The following is a 25,191-nucleotide window of genomic DNA, read 5'->3' on the forward strand; positions in this document are numbered from 1 at the left end:
ACTGTTATCTCTCTCTATATATAGATAGATAGATAGATAGATAGATAGATAGATATTTCTCATCATTTCGGTATTTTTTTTATAAATAGACATATCTATGGCTTACCTTTGTCTGTTAAGCGATTTGTGTTCATTAAAGTTAGCAGAAAAAAAAAAAACAACAACGTTCTGACTTACGGCAGACGGGGACAGCCAAAAAGTCAACACAGCCAGAAAAGGGCTTCACTTCAGCCTTTGTTTATAACCTTAATTCATCATGTTTCAGATACAGGACAGCGCCGTATAAATGGTGGAAATGGAAGACTGTGAAGGCATAGAAAAAAATCCTTCATTGCCTCCTGAACCGTCTGTTAAGAAGCCGAAGAAGCCCCTATCGGAGGAGGCAAGGAGAGTGAAGAGGGAGAATGACAGACAGCGAGGGAGGACCAGAGTAAACCTCGGGCCAGCGTACAGCGCCTGGAAAAAACTGCGGGACAAGAACGGCTTCAGAACCGACGCCGAGATGGCTTTCTTTCTCATCAACATGTAAGTAAAATACCAGTAAGGTTAGAAGCATGTCTGTGGGTTTCTTCTTCATGTTTCTGGCGCCTCCTTCTCACAACATAAAGAGACCTAAGATGCAGTCAGTCAGTGATTTAATCCGATACACTTCTGTCAAATTCAGCGAGCTGTCCGTTGTGTGCACAAAAAAGAAACAAACCAACAATCCGGTGTTCGTCGCTCTGGCTCTGTAAGGGAAATAAACAAAGTGGCTCGTGCCGAGCCACACAACACTATTTCAGCCAATCAACAACAGGGGGCGTTCGCTCTCGTGCACAGGACAAAGGGAAGTGGAGGGGGCGTGCTGAACACCACAACATAATCATATTGACAAGAGGGAGAGATGGCCGAGAAACAGCCGAGGAGGGGAATGTCCGAAGAACAGAAGCTGAAGCTTTACTCAATGGTAAGCAGCAATACTTCAATGTGAAAATACTCTGTCACAGGTAAAAATCCTACATTTAAAGTGTTACCTAAGTGAAATTACACAAGCATTAGCAGCAAAATGTTCTTAAGTATGAAAAGTACAAGTGCTCATTAGGCAGCAGAATGGCCCTTGTAAATGTAATTAGATTATAATAATGCTGCAGCTAGTATTAGCTGCAGCATTATTATAATGACCATTATGACCACACACAGTATTATGACCACACACACATTATATCAGTTCATTGTGGGGTTTGCATAAAATCCAGCAGGTGATTTGAGGGGGGATGTCATCCCCCTTGTTAGCAAAGCCCCCAAAACTGACTGACTTTCTTTAAACATAAAAATAAAAAGGGAATTAAATCCTGAATTGGCCCACTTCCTCTTAGAGGGGTATGCAATATGACTATTTATTAAATACACTGCTCAGAAAAAATAATGGGAACACTAAAATAACACATCCTTGGACCTCCATGGAGGTCTGGATTTGGAGTCACACTCAAAAATCAAAGTCGAAAAACACACTACAGGCTGATCCAACTTTGATGTAACGTCCTTAAAACAAGTCAAAATGAGGCTCAGTAGTGTGTGTGGCCTCCACGTGCCTGTATGACCTCCCTACAACGACTGGGCATGCTCCTGATGAGGTGGCGGATGGTCTCCTGAGGGATCTCCTCCCAGACCTGGACTAAAGCATCCGCCAACTCCTGGACAGTCTGTGGTGCAACGTGGCGTTGGTGGATGGAGCGAGACATGATGTCACAGATGTGTCCAATCAGATTCAGGTCTGGGGAACGGGCGGGCCAGTCCATAGCATCAATGTCTTCGTCTTGCAGGAACTGCTGACACACTCGAGCCACATGAGGTCTAGCATTGTCTTGCATGTGCTCAGTGTGCTTTCATCTGTGAAGAGCAAAGGGCGCCAATGGCGAATTTGCTGATCTTGGTGTTCTCTGGCAAATGCCAAACGTCCTGCACAGTGTTGGGATGTAAGCACAACCCCCAACTGTGGACGTCGGACCCTCATACCACCCTCATGGAGTCTGTTTCTGACCATTTGAGCAGACACATGCACATTTGTGGCCTGCTGGAGGTCATTTTGCAGGGCTCTGGCAGTTCTCCTCCTCCTCCAGGTAGCGGTCCTGCTGCTGGGTTGTTGCCCTCCTACAGCCTCCACCACGTCTCCTGATGTACTGGCCTGTCTCCTGGTAGCGCCTCCATGCTCTGGACACTACGCTGACAGACACAAACCTTCTTGTCACAGCTTGCATTGATGTGCCATCCTGGATGAGCTGCACTAGACTCCATCTCATGCTACCACTAAAGTGAAAGCACCGCCAGCATTCAAAAGTGACCAAAACATCAGCCAGAAAGCATAGGAACTGAGAAGTGGTCTGTGGTCATCACCTGCAGAACCACTCCTTTAGTGGGGGTGTCTTGCTAATTGCCTATAATTTCTACTGTTGTCTATTCCATTTGCACAACAGCATATGAAATTGATTAGTCAATCAATCAGTGTTGCTTCCTAAGTGGACAGTTTGATTTCACATAAGTGTGATTGACTTGGAGTTACATTGTGTTGTTTCAGTGTTTCCTTTATTATTATTATTATTTTTTGCAGTGTACTTTGTGAGATGTCGTTGCTTTCTCAACACAATTGCTGTTATTAATCTTACATAGCCATATCAGATGCATTACCTCATCACTGTGTAGCCAGCAAACTTTTTTTTTTTTTAAGAAAAATTCGTTGTCTGCCTTTCAGACGCTTCCAAAACAAACGCTCGCGCTAGCCAGTTCCAGATCTGTACAACACAAGGCAGAGGTGCTCATGGGAAATGCAGTCTCATTTTTGGACGCCAAACGCAACACAAAATGAAAGTTCCTTGTAGTTGCTTTAAGGAATGCTGTCATGTTAAAGGATTATAAAACAGACAATGAATTATCACACACGTACAGAAGTGTTACAACTTCTTATCTAACTCTGTAATTCAGAAAGAATGTCTGATTGTTTGAGCCGGTCTGAAACCCGGTGCACCGGACGTGATGTCATCACGCTGCGGAAAAACCAATATGGCGCCTGGAGCTCCTCAGAAATCAGTCACTGCAGACTCCCTGAAGAAGAAGAGGGTGAGGTCAGTGGAAGGCCAGCGAGCAAAAAGAGAAAGTGACAAACGGCGCAGTAAGACAAGAATAACCATCGGCGCGGCAATTACAAAGTGGCGACAAGTTAAGAAGCAATGCGGTATTAAAACGGACTCAAAGATGGCTTTTATTCTGCTGGACAGGTAGGTTAGGTCTGTATCATCGTAACGGACTATAATGTGATACACAACTAACGTCAGTGTAGTTTACAAACGTGCCTTTTCACATATCTCTCTGTATTTGGCAATGCGAATTAACCAGCAAGCCAACTGTCGTGTTTTATGACTGTAGTTATCTTCGCACCAAGGCAGAGAATCGCCCTGAACGGCCAGCCCTCGATAGAAGCTCTTCAACTGAAACCTGGTGAGGAGGCCTGTGTGTAAATGTGCTGCTTCCGTCAGTTTGAACTGGAAATTAATCATGAATAACATGATGATCCCACACACACATGAAGGAGCTTCATGTGTATCCCTGTGCTTCTTTCTGTGTCTGCAGTGAAAGTGTGCATTACGAATACCCGTTCATGATGAGTTCACCAAATGAAGCGGAGCGGGAAGCTTCTGCTGCTGCTTCTGTCCAGTCATCTGAAAATGGAAAGGTAAATCTAACACACCTCCTGCGTAGAGCTGAGGCAATTAGTCCCCTCATCAGCCAGCAGGAAAGTAATCTCCAACTACTTTGATGATCAAGTAGTCGTTTGTGTATTTGTTTATTTATTTACCAAAACCGCCACACATTATTTCGCTGCAGTGTTTGGTTTCATTTGGCTGCTTTTCTCTGCTTCAGTCATTGCGCACTTAAAAGCTTTGGGTGTTGATTGTCAGTCAAAAAAAGCATTTTGAATACATCCCCTTACATTCTGGGAACTTCAGAGTCATTTTCTGATATTTTACAGTATAATCCATTTACCAAAGGAATGCCACCCCACACCATTACTGACCCACTGCTAAACCGGTCATGCTGGAGAAGGTTGCAGGCAGCAGAACGCTCTCCACGGAGTCTCCTGATTCCGTCACATGTGCTCAGTGTGAACCTGCTTTCATCTGTGAAGAGCACAGGGTGCCAATGACGAATTTGCCGATCTTGGTGTTGTCTGGCAAATGCCAAATGTCCTGCACAGTTGGGCTGCAAGCACAACCCCCACCTGTGGACTTCAGGCCCTCATACCACCCTCATGGATTAATTATTATGAAAGTTGCCGTAGTTTTGAATTCTTGAAAACATTTGAAGACTGATGACAGCAGATATCCTCACTGAAAAGTATTCAAGTACAGTCTCCAGCTTCAAAGAAGGCCTCAGAAGATAATTTGTGGCAGCCCACAGATGGGAGAGTTGTCGTTTCTTTGTGCTTATCTCTTGATAATTTAAAACGCATATGCTGTACATAGCAGACACGAACAATATGAATACCTAGTGTGTAATATAATTTAAAAATGGCAATACATTTTTGTTGTGCTTTTCCCCTTTGTCTACCACTTCAGGGTTGATGATTGTCTAACATCTGCATGGTCAGACAGCAGAGATCAGAATACTGTTTTTACCTCTGTGTCACACTGAAGTGATGCTACTAGCTGATTGCAGCCCAACATAAGACCAAACTTATAAAAAAAGTATTATTAATGTAGAGGTTAGTGGCACTTGTAAGCTTGATTTACAGTTTGTTGCAAGTTTCAGCTGCAGACAGTCTGCTTTAGTTTTCCAATTTACTGCCCTAATTTTTCATACCCACACTACTTTTTGACAGTTTAAATGTATTATCATTAAATTATAATGATCTGTATTTATGTAATTTGTGAAGCTGTAGTGCATGAAATGTGCTAAATGAAATTATGTTGCCTGTTGTAAAGACGGAATAAGTACTATTTTCCTTTTAAAAAATACATTTCTGAGCATTAACCTTGGGTGGGTAACCCCAGCCAATAACAGCATGGAGGGGGTGAGGAGGAGCCAGTTGTGAATGTTGTGATTAAAAACATTAACCAACAAATCCTACTGATTCTGTCTTTAACTAATTGTCATGCTGATTGGTTTCTGTTCCTTGTCCTATTTTAAGGAGTCAGGGAAAAAAGATGCTGCATGTCAAAGATGGAAAAGTCAAGATGAGTGGGTGACAACCAACCAGTCAGAAAATAAAGAAAATAGAGGTTAGTCATCTAAACTTTTTTTTTTTTTTTTGCAGGAAAAGTGAAGTAATAACTGACATCTTTTTAAAAATGAATCTTCACACAGACAGTCAAGAAGACAAGGATGAAGAGTTTAGCACCTCGTTAAGTGTGGGAGATGGACACTACCTGGTGGATTTGGGAAGGTATGCTGATGTCAGTGTTAATAACCACAATCCAGTTTGAGGCTTTTGTTGTCGAACATCATCCCCAGCTTTACGTATACAAGCATAATTTCAATACTGTTTACACTGAACTAATGTCAAAACGAGAACTTGGCATTCTAATCATGTATAATTTCTGATTGCCTCAGCTCATCAGAGTTCATCGTCGATGAGGAGTGCATCCTTCAGCTGTTCAGGTCGTGCCGGGAATGCAACAGACAGTGTACAGTTAGAAAACATGTCAAAGGACTAAAGCTCGTGGTTTACCAGGCGTGCTGTTTTTGTCAGAGCCGCTGTAAATGGACTAACCTGCCGGGTGATGATGATGGTGATTTCCAGATAAATGGAAAGGAGGCAGCACATGAACAGACCAACTCAGCAATGTCACCAAGCAGAATTACGAGTTGAGCTGGTGTCATGTCTGAAATGACGCTCCAAGCAGACAGTGGCTGTACTGAAGTAATGATGAACCAGGAATATGTTCCTGTTTTTTTTTTTAAACCTATGATACAGTGGACTGGGCAGCTGGACTTGAGGTTGCTCTGCTGCCTCCTTGGATTTTGGCTGTCTCTCTCTGGAATATCACAAAGCTGTCATCAACATCTCCGTATGCATTTATTTGCTGATGCCATCACACACATCATAGAACCATCTGATGCAAGTGAGAGGGCAGTTGTCTCACCTTGCTGCATTTGCATACCACAGCGAAGGGAGGAGGAAGAATACTTGGTTTTAATTGGCAGGTAAGAGTTTTAGTAAACAGTTGCTTTGCTGTTTGTAGTCAGGAGTGACGCTGTTGCAGCAAAACAAGACAACTGAACAATGATTGTAATGGCAAAGACCCTGAGAAAAGCTGGACTGTTCCTTCGTCTTTCCGAAGAATACTTTTTTTTTGTTCAGATTTCTTACGTCAAAAGGTGAATAATCTTCTGGTTCTTTTCCAACCTTGTGCCAGTATGTATTTTCACAATACAAATTTTCTCAAACAAGGATTGTTGTCAAGATTTCAAGCAATATTGAACGATGTTAAAGTGACTCACCCTTTTGAAGGACTGCATTTAAATGGTCAAAAATTCTGGGTTTTGCCCTCATTCTGAAATTCTACTAAGATGTTTACATGGCCCATGAAAATGTATGATCCATTAATATTCCTGTTTACATGCAGCTGTGCACAGCCTCCCTCTCTCATTTGTTTAACCACATTCTTCAAAAGGTCGCCGCTGCAATATATTCAATTGTTGATATCCAAGTCTTAATGTTTGAAAGTAGGTGTTTAGAGATGTGGATTTTCCTTTTGTGCTGCATCTCTATTCTACCCTTGCAAACTGTTGGCTAAGCAACACACAAAGCTGCCTGTAAAACCGGCAAGAGGCTGTGTGTTGTAAACTGCTTAAAAAAAACCCCAATTGTTACCCAATTGGTCCTAAACCCTGAATAATATCTGCATATCCTACATGTCTTAATTGAAAAACGCTCCATTCAGAATAAGGCCTAATTTGGAAAATGTAACTGTTTACATGACCTGTAATAAATTCAGAATATTGTCATATTTGGAATAATAATAATAAGGATGCATGTGACTATAGTCAGTGTTAGTGGTTAGATTCAAGACCCCATTTGCACCTGCCATTAACATGTGGTCTGTATCTGGATTTGGGGGGAAAAAAAACATGTTAATGCCCTGCGTAAATGCATGCAGGAAGTATTGTGATTAGATCGTCCAGATCGCACCTGGAAAGGTTTGCACTGTGATTGGATTTCACCTAGGTGTCACCAATATCTTCCCATCTAGTTGAAAGGTCACTCAACTATCTCTCCCTGCTATCTTGAGCAATCCTGTCAGAATAGTAGCAGTAGCTTTCTTTTTTGTCATGCTACAGACAGAACAGCCTCATTACAGGATATTTTCAGCGACTTGCTCAGCTAAAGTTAAGCCGGAATAAAATACCAAAACAATCAGCACCTTAATTGTGACGCACCCAGAGAGACGAGTGAGCCCACACATTTATTAGATGGTGGTGGGGCGTGCGTGTGCTCATTGGATACAATTCACAAAATCAGTAGACAGCGTTTTAACATTGCAACCTCTGTGTATTGGTTAAAAACGACCATGTCTTAAGTTCTGGCTGAGAGTTAAAAACAATCACAATGGAGCTGAGGAAAAGGAGAAGTCACGAAAGACTGATTATCATCGCCCCTGGTGGTCAGACAGCACAACACTAGGTTAATTAAAAATCAAATGACATAAAAGTTAAATAATAAATAAACCACTGGCATGGTTAAAACAGACATCGCACATATATGTGGGGAAAAAGAGGTTAAAACTCATTCTGCGTGTAACATTCATACTTATTAAATTTGCATCTGTGGTCCTTATTTGGCAAGAGGAAGAACATTTTTACTAGTTGCCTGCTACAATATCAGTACACAAAGACTGCACAATGAGGGAGCCACTTAAAAACATTCTTAGGTATCAAGTACTAAAACCAATGGAGGGGACTTGGTCCAAGGTGTCAGTAAGTTCAGGAACAGCAGCTGAGGTGAGAGGAAGCAAATAAGCTTGGAGCTACATTTTATCAGCGTGTTTTCAGTTCATTAATAATCAATAATCAGGATTTCCGTAAGTTCTTACAATGTGAATTTTCCTCTGCAGAGGAGACCTAACTATTCAGCCATCAGAATGTCGTACCCTTAGTTGTGAATGGCATGAAGTCTTTTGCAGCCTGTTCCTCTGATGTAAATCCAGCCTTGATTGAGTGGAGCTTAAAACAGCCCTTTGTCTTGAGTCCCTAGTCAGTGCAGGTAGCTAGTGTTGTACTGGAAGGAAGCCATGTGGACCCGATTGCGCAGCCTCTGAACTTCCAGGTCCTGGAAATGGTCGTCCTCATCATTCTGAATAATGATCCTCTGCAGTTCACCAATCTCACGCTCCATCCTGGAACGCAGCTCTCGCTTCATCTTCAGCAGAGCCTGCAAACAATGGGAGTGATGAATGTTCTTCACGAAAATTGTTTTTAAAAAGGCTCCAGGGAAGAAGTGAAACCTGGACAATTCTGTTTCAAAGTCATGGCAATAACAATACAGTTGCATGTTAGACGCACTCTTTCAAAAAGTCAAGGTTGAACAAACGAATAACGAATTTCTTGAAATTAATTCTTGATGTCTATTCATTGGTGGTTTGAGAGTGTCTTGCCCTTTAGCAAGTCTAAATATGTTCCCGTGTGGTGTCATACAACTGCACCATGTGTTTTGGGATTTCACATGAAAAGTGATTCGCAGCAGTAATAAGGGAAGGTTTTACCTTTTCTTGAGCTTTTTTCCGAACCTGGATCTCCTGCCGTTCTTGTGCAAGTTTTTCAGCTAGTAGTGAAAACTGAAAGAGAGAAAGCAAGTTGAGTAGATTGTAAAGTCAATTTTAAAACCCTACAAAAGTGTGTGGGACCATAGGTCAGAAATTGCGTGTGTGTGTGTGTGTGTGTGTGTCCTACTTGGTCTTTGTAGTAGTTCTCCATGGACTTGATCTGGTCCTGGTGTCGTCTCTGATGTTCCAGCTGCTGCTCCCTGGCGTAGGCTCTCTGCTCTCTCAACCGCACTTTCTGTAGCTCCAGACCCTCCTCAAACAGCTGCCGAAACATCTACACACACACACACACACACAAACACAAACACTTTGGTCATCATGTCACCCAAAAGACTAGTGCGAGATCATTACATGGCCTGTGGTTTAATCCTAAACTTAGTATTCGTTAAGAACTTGTATGCTTCTACAACTCTCTCAAACACCTGCACATATTTAGATGTAAAGACTTTTTAAGACAGAGACAACAGTCCATTGACTCCTTATACACTGTGAGAGCCTTCAGAATTGCCAAATATTTGCTGGTTCTAGCTTCTGAAATGTGATTATTTGCATTGATTCTTTGTTTTATATCACTGATGTAATCCATTTAGGTTGTGAACTGAGCTTTTGGTATAACAAGAAAAAAAAAAAAGATAAATGATGTTAGCAATCAGTTGGTCCTGTAACTGGTGTACAAAGTTATTACTACTCACCCTCTCCTCCTTGGTGCGCGCCCTCATGAGGCGGGCACGGTGCTGGACATGGTAGTCATTGTGATACTTCTTAGCTCGTGCTATCTGCTGCCTCTGTTCCCTCAGTCTGTTCTGGGTTGACTTCTGCTGCTGGATACGCTCTTTGACGTCCCTCTGGAAGGTAAACATTTTAGCTTGTAACTGGCCAGCTTGGTTTGACAAATACAGTAAGTCTAAAACAGGCAGGTGTAGCGGAAACTGTTGTTGATAGTGTTGCTTGATGTGAAGGGATCATTAGGGTTGATGCTCACCAGGCGCCTGTTGTGGTCTTGGTCTTTGCGGATTATCTCCACCAGCAGGTCATGTTTTCTCTGGGCTTCCTCCACCTAGCAGACAAGCAGGCGTTTCACATATTCATCCATCAATCCATCCACCAAATCATACATTCCAGATTTGAAAAGGGACCAGACATCAAAGTATGGCACCCAGCACATTGCACAGTGACTGACAGATCCATTTGATTTATAATGGCCACAGTCCTACCTGGCTAGTGAGTTTGCTGCGACGCTGGCTGTGGGAGGATGACAGGGCGTGGAGTCTGTCCACCTGCTGCATCTGCTGCTCCCACATCCGACCCAGGGCGTGGGGGGAGATGTGGAGGTGGGGCAACTCCTCCACAAGCACAGGAAGGAGCTCATTCTCCTTCACCTTCACTGGAGACACAGAGGGGACACAAACCGGAACGTTACCAGTATAATCTGACTACATTAACGTTACATAATTTCTTCTTTGCTCGTGGCAATACATGTAATATTGTTTGTGACAAAAACAGGAATTTCTTAATATTTGTATTATGCAATCCTGCATACAGCTAATGTGCCTCCTCCTTCGGGACAACTGATTTTGTTATTTGAAGACAGTCACAGTAATGCTTAATACAATGTCTAAAAGTACTTTTTTTAATGCATAAAGACACAGGTAAGGATACTTGCTGCTCTGCTAGTTATGTTACATTCAAAGAAACATAAGTTGACTAAGTTCAATTATATCAGCAAGAAGTCTTGATGCCTCAATTTAAAAATCACAACATCTAACACGTACGCAGATTTATAGATGCAAATGGAATTAATCTTTCTTGGCCACATGATGGTTTTTTACATTACAGCAACTGTCACAGACCACTTCTCTATTCGACCTGTGCTGACCTGCCTCCTGTGTTCACGCGCGCACGCCAGTTTGTTGGTGGTGACCTCACTTTTGATTTTTGCGTGTGTGCTTCCTCCAGAGCGCGAAACGCAACAAGATGGTTCGTGTGTGCAAGTTTCCTAACTGCAGTAATAAAATGACGAGTAAAATACTGTGCAGTTTCCATCGATGGCCCTTCTACGATAAAAACACACTCAAATTGTGGCGAGCTGCTCTTCAAATAGACCCCAAATACAAGTATTAAAAGAACTGCGTGCGGCAGATTTTCGAGCGTGTTATTATATTCACGCCTTTCGGGACAGAACAGCAGGAGAGGCATCGCCAGATGTTCCTCTGCTTGCAGTAAAATGATGTAAATTATGAAATGCATTATAGGTGCTATAAAAAGCCACAGCTGTGCGTTAAGGTCATGTATAAAGATGGGTGCTGTGGTGTTTATGAGGTGACTTTGTTGATGCAACACAGATTATAAGTAAAACCGCATTGTTAACAGGTGTGGTAGAGACAGTTATTTGTATGCAAACAGTTAACCAAGGGAACATCTGCATCCAATTAGGAAAAGTGTGCAGAGTGTCTTGTGCAGAAACTATGAATGTGCACGAATGTTTCAGACTAGGCCCTTTATCAGCATGCAGTCATGCACAATCGGTATATATAATGTCATACAGCAGACCATTCACAAGTGGGAGCAATAAACAAGCATTAGTTAAAAAGAGACAAATGACTGCTTCAGAAGCCCCTAATGGTTTGAATGAAGACTTTTCATGTTTCTATTAATGTCTACAGTTGGCAATTCACAAAAAAACATTTTTGACCTCCATCTCACATAACTGATATGCTAAGGGACACAAGTCTCCTGCAGTTTATATATTGTGAACTTATACTTAGTATCAGTTGGGATTGCTCAAGGTCTTCAGCGTTACTATTTTGCTATAATATGAACAATATAAATAAATATAAACAAGCAGTCTTCTTTCTGTATTCTGCTCTTGGTGCCTGCTTGCTCTGATGTTGAAGAAGCTGTGCAATATCGTCCACTCTATTATAAACGGTGTTTCTGGTATTAATTTTGTTTGAAAATGACCTTTTCCTCTTTTTAAAGGTTAAAGTATTGCAACTTCCTTCAAGATCCTATTGACTGACCAAACCAATGTTAATTCACAGGCATTGACGTAAATATACCAGAGACATGGACTGCAACCTTTTCGCTTAAAACAAGGTTGACAGTTCTGTGATATACCAGATTCAGTTACAGTGATGCAGGTTAAACCCCCATTATCACTGTCACACCAGCAATAATGTATCCACAGTAGCCGCTTTTACACAGCCTGTTCAAGGTGGGATTGTTGCGCCATTATTCCGCCTCGCCTTTCTGTATGTCAAGCTGGCAGCAGAGGTTGTTACAGAGCCGAATCAACATCTGTATAAAAAGAGTGAGCTGGCATGCTGAGCCGGGGGTGTGACATTTATTTTACGTGTTATTTGTGCACCCCACCATGGGGGGTTTAAAAAGCAGCTAGCAACAGTTAGCAGCTAAATCAAAGATGAAGAACAGCAACAGAACATGTAGCCAAAGTTGAGAGACACAGAGGTCCAGGAGCTTCTTATACTCCAAGCAGAGGATGAGATCAATCACCATGTAACAGGAGTGGTAAGTGATGCCATTGTTATTGTTTAAAAAAAAAAAAAAAAAAAAAATGCTGCTGGACCCGTATGTTAAATGTCACACTAGATGCCAACGCTGCTGTGTTACACACCACGCCCACCACACCTCCTTTGGTTCTGGAACACCGGCATGCTAAAATGTAATCTAAAAATCACACACTGAGGTGGTATTTTGCTGGCACTGCTGAGGTTCAGTGTCAAAAAGCCTAGCCAGCTTCTTTGCGGCAACATTGTGGGATCTCTATGTGAAAAGGGCTAATGAGAACTTGTGTATGTTTCCACCTCCGGCTCTGCTCCAAAGACCTCTCTGTTATAATCATTTCTCAGCTCTCTGCAGCACATTGTTGATGAGGAGGCCATCCTGCAGCTGATGTGCAACAGAAAGTGCCGCTGTAGCAAACACACTTGTGGCCCTTACTTCATAGTCTATCAGAGCTGTTACTTCTGCCATTATCAGCGCCAGTGGGCCAGCCAGCCTGAAGCTAGAAACATGAACGCTCATAAAGCATACACACTGAACAAGAGGGAACTTCAGCCAAAGGAGGTGTCTATGAATGCCAAGGATCAGTCATCAAAGCCTAATAAGACTATCATTTCTGAATCTTCAACCCACAACCCATTAGAGACCTGAGGGGCCCAGCATTTTCAATACTAATCATAATTCTAATATTTAGGAAGTTAGGCATAATCCTGCAGCTCGACAAACAGAGTTGTATGTCAGCATGTCTAAGCATCAACAAATGTTCCATGTTGTAAATATAATAAGTCTTAACTTACTTGATGAAGCTTTCCTGGGTGACTCCTGCCATCTCCGTCCTGGTGTTTGTGTGTTACATTGTGACCTATGCTGGGCCTTTGTTCTAGCTGGGGACGGTCTGGATGCTTGGGAAAGATCCCTTAGTATGGCCTCTCTGTACTGTCGCTCCTACAGACAGAGACAGACACATGCACACACACTAAACTATTAGTAAACTGGGACAGATTGCCCAACAGTCACAAGCACTCAGTATTTCACTTGAATATGTTCCATTGTGGCCATTTCCTCCAAGCTGAAGGCTTTGTTAGGTTGTTAGGTTGATAGGGTTAATATCCTTATATTGTTGCTTGTTTAATAGTGTCTGCAAAACAGCATTTGATATTTGCCCTAAGCCATTTTATACCAAGTGTATGTCAACATTTAGGGTTTGGTCAGTGCTAACAACTTAGAGAAAAGTTCTCCTTCAGTTTTCAGAAGAAAATACCAACAAATGAGGTGCAATTTATATTTTTTATAGTGAACATTGAATATTGCATATTTGTGGAAAGTGTGCTAAAGTCTTCACTGTGTTCTGACTAACAGCGTTTTATTGTAAATAAATTAAAACTTTGCATTCTATCTGAACAAACATGCTTTCACAAAAGTATTTTATTGCAGCATGCCATACAGGTTTTATACTGTCCACTAACAGAGATCATTTCTTAAAAACACGTGAGGAGCATAAAACAAATATGAGAAACAAACAAAGCTCTGCTTCAGCATCCTAAACATGGATGTGAAGGGGAGGGGCTGAGAGAGAGGCCCTCATTGTACTCAAACTATACATCACACTAATGACTTACAGCTTCCTGAGCTTTGAGGCGTGCCTTGTCTAGATCTGCCCGTTCATTGTCTTCATATCTTTTCAACTCCTTCTCGTAGGCCTTATTCTCCAGATACTGAGAGAGAGAGAGAGAGATTCATTTTATCATTTTTAATTATCTGAGTGATGAGTGAATAGAAATTACTTAAAACAATCAAGCAAATGCACAATGCCTTGAACCTCTTGATGTGAGACTTGTATCTCTGATATATCAGCACATTATATATGATACATGTAAATGAAAGCCACTAAATAAACATATGTTAAAACCTTGATATGTTTCCTGTGAGACGGTCTGTGGTGAAGCTTTTCTGGCCTTGAATGATCAGAAGCTGTGAGGTTGGTTTGCCTTCCATCATCCAGACTCAAGGCCTCTGCCATGGCGTCTTCCAACTGTCCCTGCAGGGAGTGACGGACCCGTGGAGGGGAGGGAGATAAGGAGCGTGTCCGGTGGGTGGATTCAGCAGCAGGTGTTCCTGAAACAAAGAAATGTTGCAAATTAATTATCAGTGTTGATGCAAAGCACAAAAAGAGAATTCTCATATGGATTTGTTCCAATGTCTAAATGAAGGATAAACTTCACTTGAAGAGCTATCATAACATAAGATCTTGAATGGTCAAACCAAACCAATTGTGAAAATAATAGAAATCTGTGGCTACCTGATAGGTTCAACGTTAAAAAAAAAACGTACTGTAATAAGATAAAAAACAAACACTTCATTTCTTTAAGGCTGCGGTTTAATTTTCTCTTACATAACAGATGTGTTAACGGTGTCTTAGCCATGACGTGTGTGTACCTGTGTGTTGTCTGGGTGTCCTGCGACACTCCATGATGCTGTCACTGTGATGGGACTGCTTGTCCTCTTCTCTGACTTCACTGGACTCTCCACCTTCGCTAAGAACTCGTTTGAGCATCTACAGGGAAAACATGTTGCACACATAAGAGAACAATACACAAATACAAAAACGTCATAATAAATATGTACAGTATAACCCACCTCGGACAAGAAAGACACATGCAGGAAAGATCTAAACTACTTTTGCTTGGATACAGAACAGTCAAAACAGTGTGCTGGGACCTACATAAACTATAGATACACACCTGATCGAGTTCCTCCAGTCGATGGGAGAGTTTCTCAGATATGTGGTGCAGCTCCTCTTCAGCTTGCTTGTTCCGTTGTCTACGATACGACAGAGGCTCTTCAAAACCGCCCTCCTTCAGCCTGCCACTGCTCAGGAAGACGACATACAGTAGAGATAGTTAGTCAGAAAAGTAAGCATTACTACATTGTCCTCACATGTATAATAACTTCTATCAGGACATTATTTTCCTCATCCTACAGCCTTCTCCTGGAACTCCACCCCTCTCACCTGAGGCCCGTCCTATCACTGTGACCCATCCTTCTGCCTGGATGTCTTCGTGTATAACTCAGATCCTCCTCATCTTGCTCTTCCTCTTCAGTGTCTGGTGGAGAAGGGGTTGTAGCTGCCATCTCATCCTGCAGGGTGAGGAACAGCACGTCTGGCTGGGTGCGAAATAAAACCCTCCTGGGGCCCCCGTTAGTTGGCTGAGATTAGACAAAAAAAGACAAACAATTAATGTACCACAAAGGAGAAAACCAAAACGAGAAGGAGGGAAAGCAACAGAAATGTGTTAAAATCATTGCATTCTCCCTTAATCACAGTGGACTTGACCACTATATACACTGCATGTCACTGTATATGACAGTTTTTCATCTTGTGCCCAACCTTTTTAACAGAGCAACCAGCGTAACACATACAGGTCCTAACCTGACCTAGAGCTGTGCAGCTGGATATGACACAACAGATATAACTGTGTCTGCGTGGGTCAGAGGTTGTTGTAAAATGTATACAAGTGAAGACTGTTTGCTCTCATACCTCTAGCGCCTCCCCCTCCACTTCTGTCCTGGCTCTTTGCCGACTGGATAAGGATGCCTCACTCGCAGCTGGAAATTGAGCAAAACATGACATGTTGTTAGCCATTATTTGGGCCTAGCAGACAAACAGTACTATTTGAAAGCTGCCCTGGAGATCTCCTGTCAACCCCAACATCTGGGGTTTGAATAAGAACGAAGGTACATTTGTTTTACTCACCAGGAGACTGCAGTCTACTGGTAGCAACTGCCTCAGCAACTGGTCTAGAGGTCTGTGTGAGATGGATAGTGAGAAAGTGAGCGGGGGGGAAAGAGCAAGACAACAATTACAGTGCAGCCGAGCAGAGGCCATTAACATTGAGAGACACAGTTTAGTACTGAACAAAATGAAAAAAAAAGTGCATTTTCTAAAATTATCCATTCGAGAAATTTAGGACCATCCGAGACCAGACACAAGGCTTTTATAACATATTGACACCAGTGAGGGATCAAGTCACTCCATACAAAGAAGAGGGAAGTCTCCTGTAGGTTTGAGCTTGGTGGCTGCTGATGTTGTGTACTGAAGCAGTCATAGGTTAAGCGTTGTCAGCAGTCACACAAGAACATGCTGTTGTGCATGTCAGGACCTGCTCTTAAGTGTGCTGAGGTGTCAGTCAGTCAGACAGCACTTCCTGTTTTCAGCACATTCTTTAAAATGTGATAAATATGTGTACGTCTGTATTAGAAAACACTCAACACATGTCGGAGAAAATATAATCCATGCCATCTTCGAACTATGTGACGTGTCATGAATAAGGTATTTCCTTCACTTGGTTACAGACCTTTCTTTGTTTCTACCAACAGTCTTTAAAGATCAGTGAACTGATAAAAAACAGAACTGGGTCAAGACGAAACTCTCAGCAACAGTACACACACGCAGTGCACGAGCTTGGCTACACTGACTTTTATTTTCTAGTTTTATGTCGTGATAAAAGAATAATGCACAAAGCTCAGGATGAGGTTTAGTCGTACACAGTGCGAATGTGGCTGGTCATGTTTGTAGGCCAGTACAGGAGTACAAGTCCATATATTACAGAAGAGTATTGTTATGAAGAAAAGTCAGAAAGTCTGAAAAGTATTTGAGTTCATTACTGAAGTAACTCCTTGTCTCAGCCATTTTGAATGAGTCAACATGTGGTTTTTCTTCCTTTATTTTCCTGGAATCACTAAAATAGGAAGTGTGCGTGAGAGTGTGAAAGACAAGAGATAGTCTGGCACTATAGTGATATGTCTCATTGGCTTTAGAACTTCGTGAAGAAAAAGTTTGCATGTCCTATCAAACTGCATGCAAATGACAGGAAAATCGAGTGAGAATCAATTGAACCTCATCATGCTGTACTATAATGCTACCTCTGTAGTGACAGAAGGTGCTTCCTCCCCTACAGGCCCCTGGCTGAGGCCATCAGCTTCAGGTGGTTGGCTTTGTGAGTGTGGGTCTGCGTCAGATCCACGGGGGGTGTTGCTCTGGTTGGGTGGCTGCAGGGCGATGGCTGAGTGCAGCGGTTCAGTCTGTGGAGCTCCCTGGCCGTCCAGGGGACCAGAGGTGACGACCGCATCTGAGGTTTGAGGAGGGACAGCCAGTCCTAGCAGATTACACATGATATTTATTGAAAGAGCAGTTACAAGTTAAAATCTTTAATAATTTCACAATAACACATGAATCAAAGCGTAATTGATAGTTGAAGGCAGCATGATGCGATAGAGCACACACACATTACTGCAATCGTTTTGATTCATGTTGACAAGGTTAGGCCTTGTTAGTCAAACATGATGCTAAAACATAATGCTTAATTGTCTCAGAATATCTTTGTGGTTTGCAACAAAACCACATGACAGATTTGGTAACTTCTGTATATTTTGACAACAAGACCAGAAACTTTAATCAGTTCATAAAACAACATGTCTTTTCAGATAATTAACAAAAACAAGTATATTTTGAGAAATCTTCCACTCAGGGAGCTTAAATTCCTGGCACATCCTAATGTAACACCCTGGCCACACAAAATATCTGGAAAACCAGAGGGAAAAAACACTGTTATACCAGGGTGATACCATACGCAGAAAGACAACCAGGCCCAAACAAAGTATACAAAGTCTCGCAGGGACAAGTAAAGACAGGCTGTGGGTCTTACCTTCTTGTTTGGCTGTGAATGTGCGTGCCGAGACTCCCAGCCCGAGCTCACTAGCCGATCCCACCTCCTCAGCACTCCAGGAATGGAGGGAATGTTTGCTGGAGTGGACAGCGGACCTGAACAAGAGGACACACAATTACTAAGTACTATACATTAAAATGATAGATGTTTACTTTGATGTACTTGCTTCAAATTCATCCAACCACAATCTAGTTGCTCATAACTGTGGAATTTTAAAAGGATAATATGCAGGATTTGTTGGTTGTTGTTTGTAAACACACCAAAGTTGGACCCTCCACCCCAGCTCAGTGAGACAGAGAGAGAACCGAGCAGTGAATCAGAGAAATCAAATTTTATTTTCTGATTGTTTCGTGATCATCGTGTTCTAAAGCACAAGTCAATATGACTCTGCACAACCCTGATTTTGTGTGAATGCAGCCACACCCTGCTCACTGTTGTTGGCTGGGGGGGGGGGTACACACCCACTGCCAAGGTTGATGCCCAGAAATATCACGACCACAATAATAACAAGATAAGAAAATACAGACAGAGGGCAGGGTCTGTGCAGATAAATACACCGCCACACACCTCTAGTGGATCATAAGCCATGACTGCGAAGGATTATTTTTCTATGAGTATATACTAAAAATCCTGCATAGCATACCTTTACAAGAAGTCAATGAGTACATAGCATCAAAGACATAAAAATCATTAGACTTTCATGTTAAAATGTCAATTTTATGAGTTTTCCAGGTCGAATCCTGGGCTAAGACTGGGCCGTGGCAGTGTTGCTGTTAATGGAGATGCAATCGTCCTTGTGCATAGACGTATCATATCATAAACATCACTCAGGCTGTAGCAGTGGTTCTTCTGTTATTTACAGTGCCACTGCTGTTTTTTATAATTCATTTTAAAGAGTATGAATAAATACACCTGCAGTGCTACAAAATGCACCAAAACAAATAAAAAAAGAAATTAGTGAAAATTTTAGCTGGGAAGCAAGTCAAGCTACAGTTATAGTTCATGTGTCTGACAGATCTCCACTAACCTCTAAAGATTTACACTACTGCTAGAGGTTAGCCTAGCTGGCTAACAGGCTTACCATGGTGTACAGCCCGGATCTGCACCAAAGCTGAATGACATGGTCAGAGTCACGTGGAACAAACCGGACTGTCGGGTTGTTTTGGTTTATAGGGGAGCTCAAACCAAACAGAGGAGTTGGTATTCTTTTACTTTGTTTGAGGTTATTCATTCTACCATGCACTGCCTTTTCCTGATAACTTCACAAGGGGTCTGTAACTGTGATGTCAGTTTGAGTCAGTTTTATCGCATATCATCCTCTCTCTCCCCATGTTTATCACTACGGTCAATGATCAAATAAACTTTTTCACATCAATATTGTTTGTCAAAATTATACAAATAAAACATGTTGCTTTGGCAGTGAAGTTTTTCAGACTCACACTCCCCCTCTTATTTCCTTACAATAACCCACAACACAATAATAAATATCAGACTGACTGACCACCAACGGGAACTGACTGAGTGAAAAGGTGACATAACTGACAGACACACTGGCAAAGTTCATGGCCTTTTTCTAGGAGCAGCAACAGTACTATGTTTGGGATTAATGTAAGAACTGCATAGCTGGCATAAACCATACCAAACCATATAAAATACAAAAAATTCAAACATTATCAAAACAAAGGAAAACAAAGGACATATGCCACAGTGCTGCCCACACTGTAAAGAATGGTGATCTGTGTGAAGAGCAAAATCACCACAGCAATGAAAGATGTGCTTCTCAGTGTTCAGGTACTGTATCAAGTGCGTCAAAGAGAAACTCTTACTCTCTACTGGAAGATGAAGATGCTCCATCCAGTTCAGTCTCCTTATGGTCTGTGGCATTGCAATTTGTTGTCTCCTTGGTTTCACCAGGCACGTCCTCATTGAGAAAGTCATTCAGTTCCTCTGAAAAAAGACACAAACAGTGTAAGCGACTCAGAGGGAGAGACAGAAACTAAATGAAACTACGAAAAAACAAAACCATTACAACATATAATAACCTCAGTGGAAATTTAAAGAGAAACAAAGACTTCAACAAACGGAAATTCACTGTTTGAAAAGATTAAGATGAACCCAAAAGACTCACAGCCAAAAAAATTCTGACAAACACCTGAGTCCATCTTGTAGTTTTAGCACAAATGTAAATGACCAAATACAGCAAATACTACCTAAGTGAAGATGTAAACGCAGAGGCATAGCTTGTTACTGTTAGAGACCACACTGCACCAATGTCTCCACAGCTCAGACCAATAAACAATTCAGGCCCGAACAACTCAAATATTCTGCATTCACATCACGTTAAACAGACCACTATTCACTTGTATTGTACTTGATGCCAGTTTCAGTATTGTACATCCAGGAAGTTTGATTAGGCCTTTCATAAACTCACATGGTTTGTAAGTACAGACACTACATCAGTCATACTCATTAACTACTAATTGCTGTTTGGCAGTGGTCTGAGGGATGGCCCACTCACACAAAGGCATGCTCAGTTCTGCCAAATGAAGAGGACTGACTGTTCTCTACAAAGTTCTGCACCAGATGGTCTTCAACTAGGTTTAGGACACATTTGGACCAGTTCATGCTTAAGGACAGACAGAATATCTCACCTCAACAAACACTTATGTCTGAATCAGTTAAAAACAAGTTGATGGTGAGATAAATACATCCTTTCAGATTTTAATGCAGGGTGCATACCTATCAACATCACTGTAAATTGAATATCACTGAATGTTGTACACAAATTAGTGGCAAGTCAGATCTCACAGCAACTTCTAAACTCTGTGTACATTCATAGTTTGCTAACATTATGCAGCAATACATTTTACACCGTACATTGTTTAGCTGCTTGTGTTTATCACATGTTAATCATTAGAAAGCGGGTTAGCAGTTAATGTTTACCCAGTGGGAGAAATCTTGTCCTACTGTTGACATCCAACTGATGATGCAGACACCGGGACACATAAGTTTGTTTATTTGCTGCTTCACATGTAGTTTTAGATGGTGGAAATCCACAACTTTGTTTAAGGCACAATGGGCAGTTCAAAACAGTGCGTGTCAACTGGCCAGGTGGTTATTACGGCCAAAGCGGAGGGCATCCATGGCTCTGGCCATTTGGCTGCGTTACAATTCCTGCCGTATGGGCTTGGAACACTACGTAAAACCATTGTTGGTAAAGAAATGATTGCATTCTGTTTTTATATACGTTTTACACAGCATCCCAACTTTTTGGGAATCTGGGTTTTATGTGATTAAATATTATATGGTACCAATTTGTGACATGAAACAGCCATTTAGCGTGTAAAAATCCATCTCCATATCTTCATAAATGACTTTGTCAAGAAAAATACACATATTATCTGTCCAGTCTAATGAGGGAAAAGTGACAAATTAATTTGCCTACCACCATTATGTGACTCCTCGCTTATCTCCTCCTTGAGATATTCCAGGAGGCCATCGAAGATTTCTAGGAGATTCCTGATAGATTCTTTGTCCCCTCTGACAACATTTTCCCCTGCAAACACACAACCATCCTCCACATCAGTCTCAGTTTCAGCATACCCCTCGGGAAGTAAGGAGATTGGGCCGTGCAGCCCAAAATAAAGTGACTTGATGATGACGTTTTCGACGATCTCGAGCTGATCCAGGTGAAAGTTATGGATGTCACAGTGAATCATAGTGACTCTTCTGATATATTACATGCCTTAATCATGATTGCTGTTAAGAAAGAAAATGTTTCTTATACCTGTAATGTGTGAGAGACTGATCTGAAGGTAGTCCAGGGACAGTGAATCAATCACAGACTGAATGTTATGGATGTCCTCTTCTTGACTGCATGGTGCTGCAATGTAATCTAAAGAGGAACATACACACCAGTGTGAATAACCAGAGAAACAGTGAAATGCACACACCAACAGCAGACTTACAGAAACATACATTCATACACTTCCTGGAACACTTCGGGCCTCCACTTTACCTCTTTCCTGTACTGAACAATGCAGGAAAGAGCTCAGCGACGTTAACAGTCTCGTGATGGCATGTTTGATGGTCTTAGGAAACATTCTTGACATACTGAGCACACTCAGGAGACCAAGCTCTAAGCTAGAACTTCACAGCTTGTTAGCCTTCCTTGTTTTGACTGTATAATTAGAGTTCTAAAAATAATGAATATTTTGATCATCAGTTACTCTGCTGATTATGCAAATATAGCATATGGATTACTATCCATTTATCAATTGGTCTGTAAATGTCAGGGGATGACAAATAAAACTGAATTCAATAAAATAGCTGGTTTTGTCTCCCTGACTGTGAAATCTTAAGATACTCAGTTTTTATAAAATAACACAAAGAAAGCAGCTAATAATCACAAGTAGAGATGCTTAAAAATAACCTAAACAATTGATTGCTTATGAAAATAGTTACCCACAATTTCCTTGTTAATCATCTAATTGAATGATCAACCAACTGTGTTGAATTTTGGTAGATCTGCAGTTTGCTTGCTTTTACCTGGAACTTTCTCACCCAAGATGTTCTCATACAGAGCAATGAAAGCGTTTGCATCACAGTCCGTCAGTTTCCTCAGCCTCAGCTTTATGTGACACTTGCTGAGTAGATCATTTGCCACATCTACCCAATCTAAAGAGGAAAAAAAGGTAATGGCTCACGTCCAACAATAAAGTCATTTCACAGAAATTTGAGATTAACATCTAGAAAGTTGAGTTTAAAGAGAAGCAAAATCCTGCATCTTTAAAGTTGCTGAGTTTAAGTGGAATACAGGAGCTATGAGTGTATCATGTATGAAGAGCAAATTTCGGTGACGTTCACCGGTTATTTATTCACAAGCCTGGTTCTGTACCTCCTCTAGGGGTGATAACATTAATTAAATCATGAATGTCTCTCCGCGGCAAACGCCAGCTTTAGAGCGGGGAATCATCTGTCCGTGTCTCTTAAGGGATAACTACAGCTACTACACTAGCTGCCGTTTAAGACTGCCGGTTTGGTTTACATATTGTACATTAAGCTTTTTAACAAATAATACCGGTGGCCATGGATTTGGGATGACAAAACAACCAACAAGCCAAGTTATTGTCTGAAGTTACCTGCCACCGTTAAGTCACCTCTAACCTATTTTACAGCAACTTTACCGATTCAGTTTACTCAAAAGTAGCTAGCTAGTGTTGCTAATTTGGTCTGTTTGCTAGCGGAACCGTCAGAGAACATTAAACTCTTAGCTCTACTACTAAACCTTGAATTAAAATGTATCTCTAAAATGTATTTACGTATGTACATGCGATGCCAGTCTCGGTAACAGCAGGAAGCCCACAATAACCTGGAAGCTAGCTAACGTTAGCTATAAGTTAGCGTTAACTAAGTTACGTGTCGTTAGCTTTCACCGGACTGGAGCAGAGTCTCGGCTGCGTTACCTCTCTCTCCCTCCTGGGTTCCCATGAAACAGCTGTCAACGAGAGGCAGCTGGAGCTCAAAATCCACTGACTAGCTGCAAAAGAGTCTTGTACAACCCAGAGCCCCAATCCTGGGGTCAGTTTTGGTGTTGTTATGGGTTTCAGTAACAAGAGAGAGGAACTATCGTTCCTCATTTGAAATTGAAGTCCTGTCTGATTGGACGATACGCTGGTTCTTTGTTTCCGGAAGTTCCCTTTGACGAGAGTGTACCGCCATCTGCTGGTTCCTGTGTATAACGCAGGCAATACACAATAAGGTGTACAGCTTGTGAGCCTCAATCACATGCAAACCTCAGCTGACTGCATTAAGCACCCGCAAACACCGAGGTATTCTCGCATATTAATGGAAATTTGCTCCTTTTGTTCAAACCAACACGAATACACACAAACACTATTTTATTTAACTTTTTAAGACTGTCTTTTTTATTTTTTAAATTAAACTTATTTGGTAATATCAAAGCTGAAAACCTTCACAGCAACATCAGGGGTTCATCTCATAGATTGTGTCTATGTACTTTCACCGGTTAAGGGTATTATAAATTATTATAGCCCAACACCACCAGGATGAACAAAACCTGCTGAAGTCTTTACATCCAGCCTAATCATATTTTTTTTTTTTATTTCTTTATTTTGTCTGTAGATAATAATGTTGTCAAGTAAAACTTTTGACTCTCTCTTTGACTGTAAGGTAAATTGAATTTATATTTCAAAGTTATCCTTTGAGAGTGGATTTGTGTGTTTCTTTTTTTCTTTTCTTTCTCTTGTAGTATGAATTTGTGCTTATCCTCCACATTGTCTCCTATATTAGTTTTCTTTTGACTCATCAACTATTTCAGTAAGGAATTAAAATGCAGTGTTCACATTTAATCACAAATTGACCTTCAAAATGAACCCTCCTCTTCGAGTGCCGAACTACACATAGTAGCTTTGTAGGCCTTTTTCACAGCAGACATTTTCACTTGGAAAAGCACAACTGTCACTAATACCATGAACGACATCTCTGTTTTATTCAAGTGTACCAGCAGGTCACCACAGTGTGCCAGTGAACCAGCGTGTACAAGACCAGAACCCTGAAACTAAAGTAGCTAAATGGAATTCAGCCATCATTATTGTTATTATTTACACCTATGACGCGTCAAAATGCCTTCTGTGAAAAAGGCTTATTAAATGTTGTCAACTGCACCAGAAGCCGACCAGCAAATGTGTTGCAAGAACATCCTGTCGCAGGTTTTCTGTCCACCATAAGCACTGACTCACTCGCTGACTTATGAAATACAAACCCTACAAGACACATTTAAATTCACCTTTCACCGAGGGCGATACAGTCGGTGAGCATTTGATCTGTGAAAGTGTGAACAGTTTCTCAGATAAACATCTATTTTCCCGAAGCACAAGGGAAGATTAAAAGATCACAGCTTTAAGTCTACATACAGGATATCTAATTAAAGGCCTAACTTCACAGAGCCATCCAGATCCAAATCTGTGTATTAGCGGTTTTCTCAACCTTTCGCAACCTCAACACAGCAGCATAAAACACACTATCTAAGGATGTCAGAGGAAATAAATAAGGCTGGCCTAATACAGTGAGGGTGATACTGTTAGTTGCAGGTATTTGAGTTCAAACACTGGCAGCTCTGCTTGTTT

General features: G+C 41.5%; 3 protein-coding genes and 1 pseudogene across 4 annotated transcripts in view; 2 read left to right on the plus strand and 2 right to left on the minus strand.

The window, feature by feature from the left end:
- The window catches only part of LOC121604361, a 235,730-nt pseudogene that overhangs the window by 162,083 nt on the left and 48,456 nt on the right, over positions 1 to 25,191 (minus strand).
- The window catches only part of LOC121604362 (histone H3-like), a 610,603-nt gene that overhangs the window by 153,546 nt on the left and 431,866 nt on the right, over positions 1 to 25,191 (plus strand). The window lies entirely within an intron of this gene.
- Positions 190 to 7,810, plus strand: LOC121604356. Of its 2 annotated transcripts, none has more exons than XM_041933854.1 (6): positions 190 to 525; positions 3,400 to 3,471; positions 3,604 to 3,706; positions 5,162 to 5,252; positions 5,338 to 5,416; positions 5,584 to 7,810. In XM_041933854.1, exons 1-6 carry the CDS (start codon positions 287 to 289, stop codon positions 5,840 to 5,842), a joined length of 843 nt encoding a protein of 280 aa, XP_041789788.1. In that variant the 5' UTR covers positions 190 to 286; the 3' UTR covers positions 5,843 to 7,810. The 2 variants fall into 2 exon arrangements, with proteins under 2 accessions (XP_041789788.1, XP_041789787.1); XM_041933853.1 differs by lacking the exon at positions 190 to 525 and adding an exon at positions 2,728 to 3,251.
- On the minus strand, positions 7,375 to 23,693 carry LOC121604336 (centrosomal protein of 95 kDa-like). The gene is made up of 21 exons (XM_041933830.1): positions 23,509 to 23,693; positions 22,592 to 22,720; positions 21,831 to 21,938; positions 21,489 to 21,599; positions 19,870 to 19,990; positions 18,023 to 18,138; positions 17,241 to 17,473; positions 16,072 to 16,123; positions 15,856 to 15,923; positions 15,328 to 15,524; positions 15,059 to 15,185; positions 14,754 to 14,871; positions 14,227 to 14,432; positions 13,937 to 14,032; positions 13,115 to 13,262; positions 10,010 to 10,179; positions 9,778 to 9,852; positions 9,488 to 9,640; positions 8,923 to 9,069; positions 8,736 to 8,807; positions 7,375 to 8,404 (listed from the first exon to the last, which is right to left on the minus strand). Exons 1-21 carry the CDS (start codon positions 23,531 to 23,533, stop codon positions 8,228 to 8,230), a joined length of 2,649 nt encoding a protein of 882 aa, XP_041789764.1. The 5' UTR covers positions 23,534 to 23,693; the 3' UTR covers positions 7,375 to 8,227.

Source organism: Chelmon rostratus, chromosome 3, assembly GCF_017976325.1.
Source record: "Chelmon rostratus isolate fCheRos1 chromosome 3, fCheRos1.pri, whole genome shotgun sequence".
Lineage (NCBI taxonomy): Eukaryota > Metazoa > Chordata > Actinopteri > Chaetodontiformes > Chaetodontidae > Chelmon > Chelmon rostratus.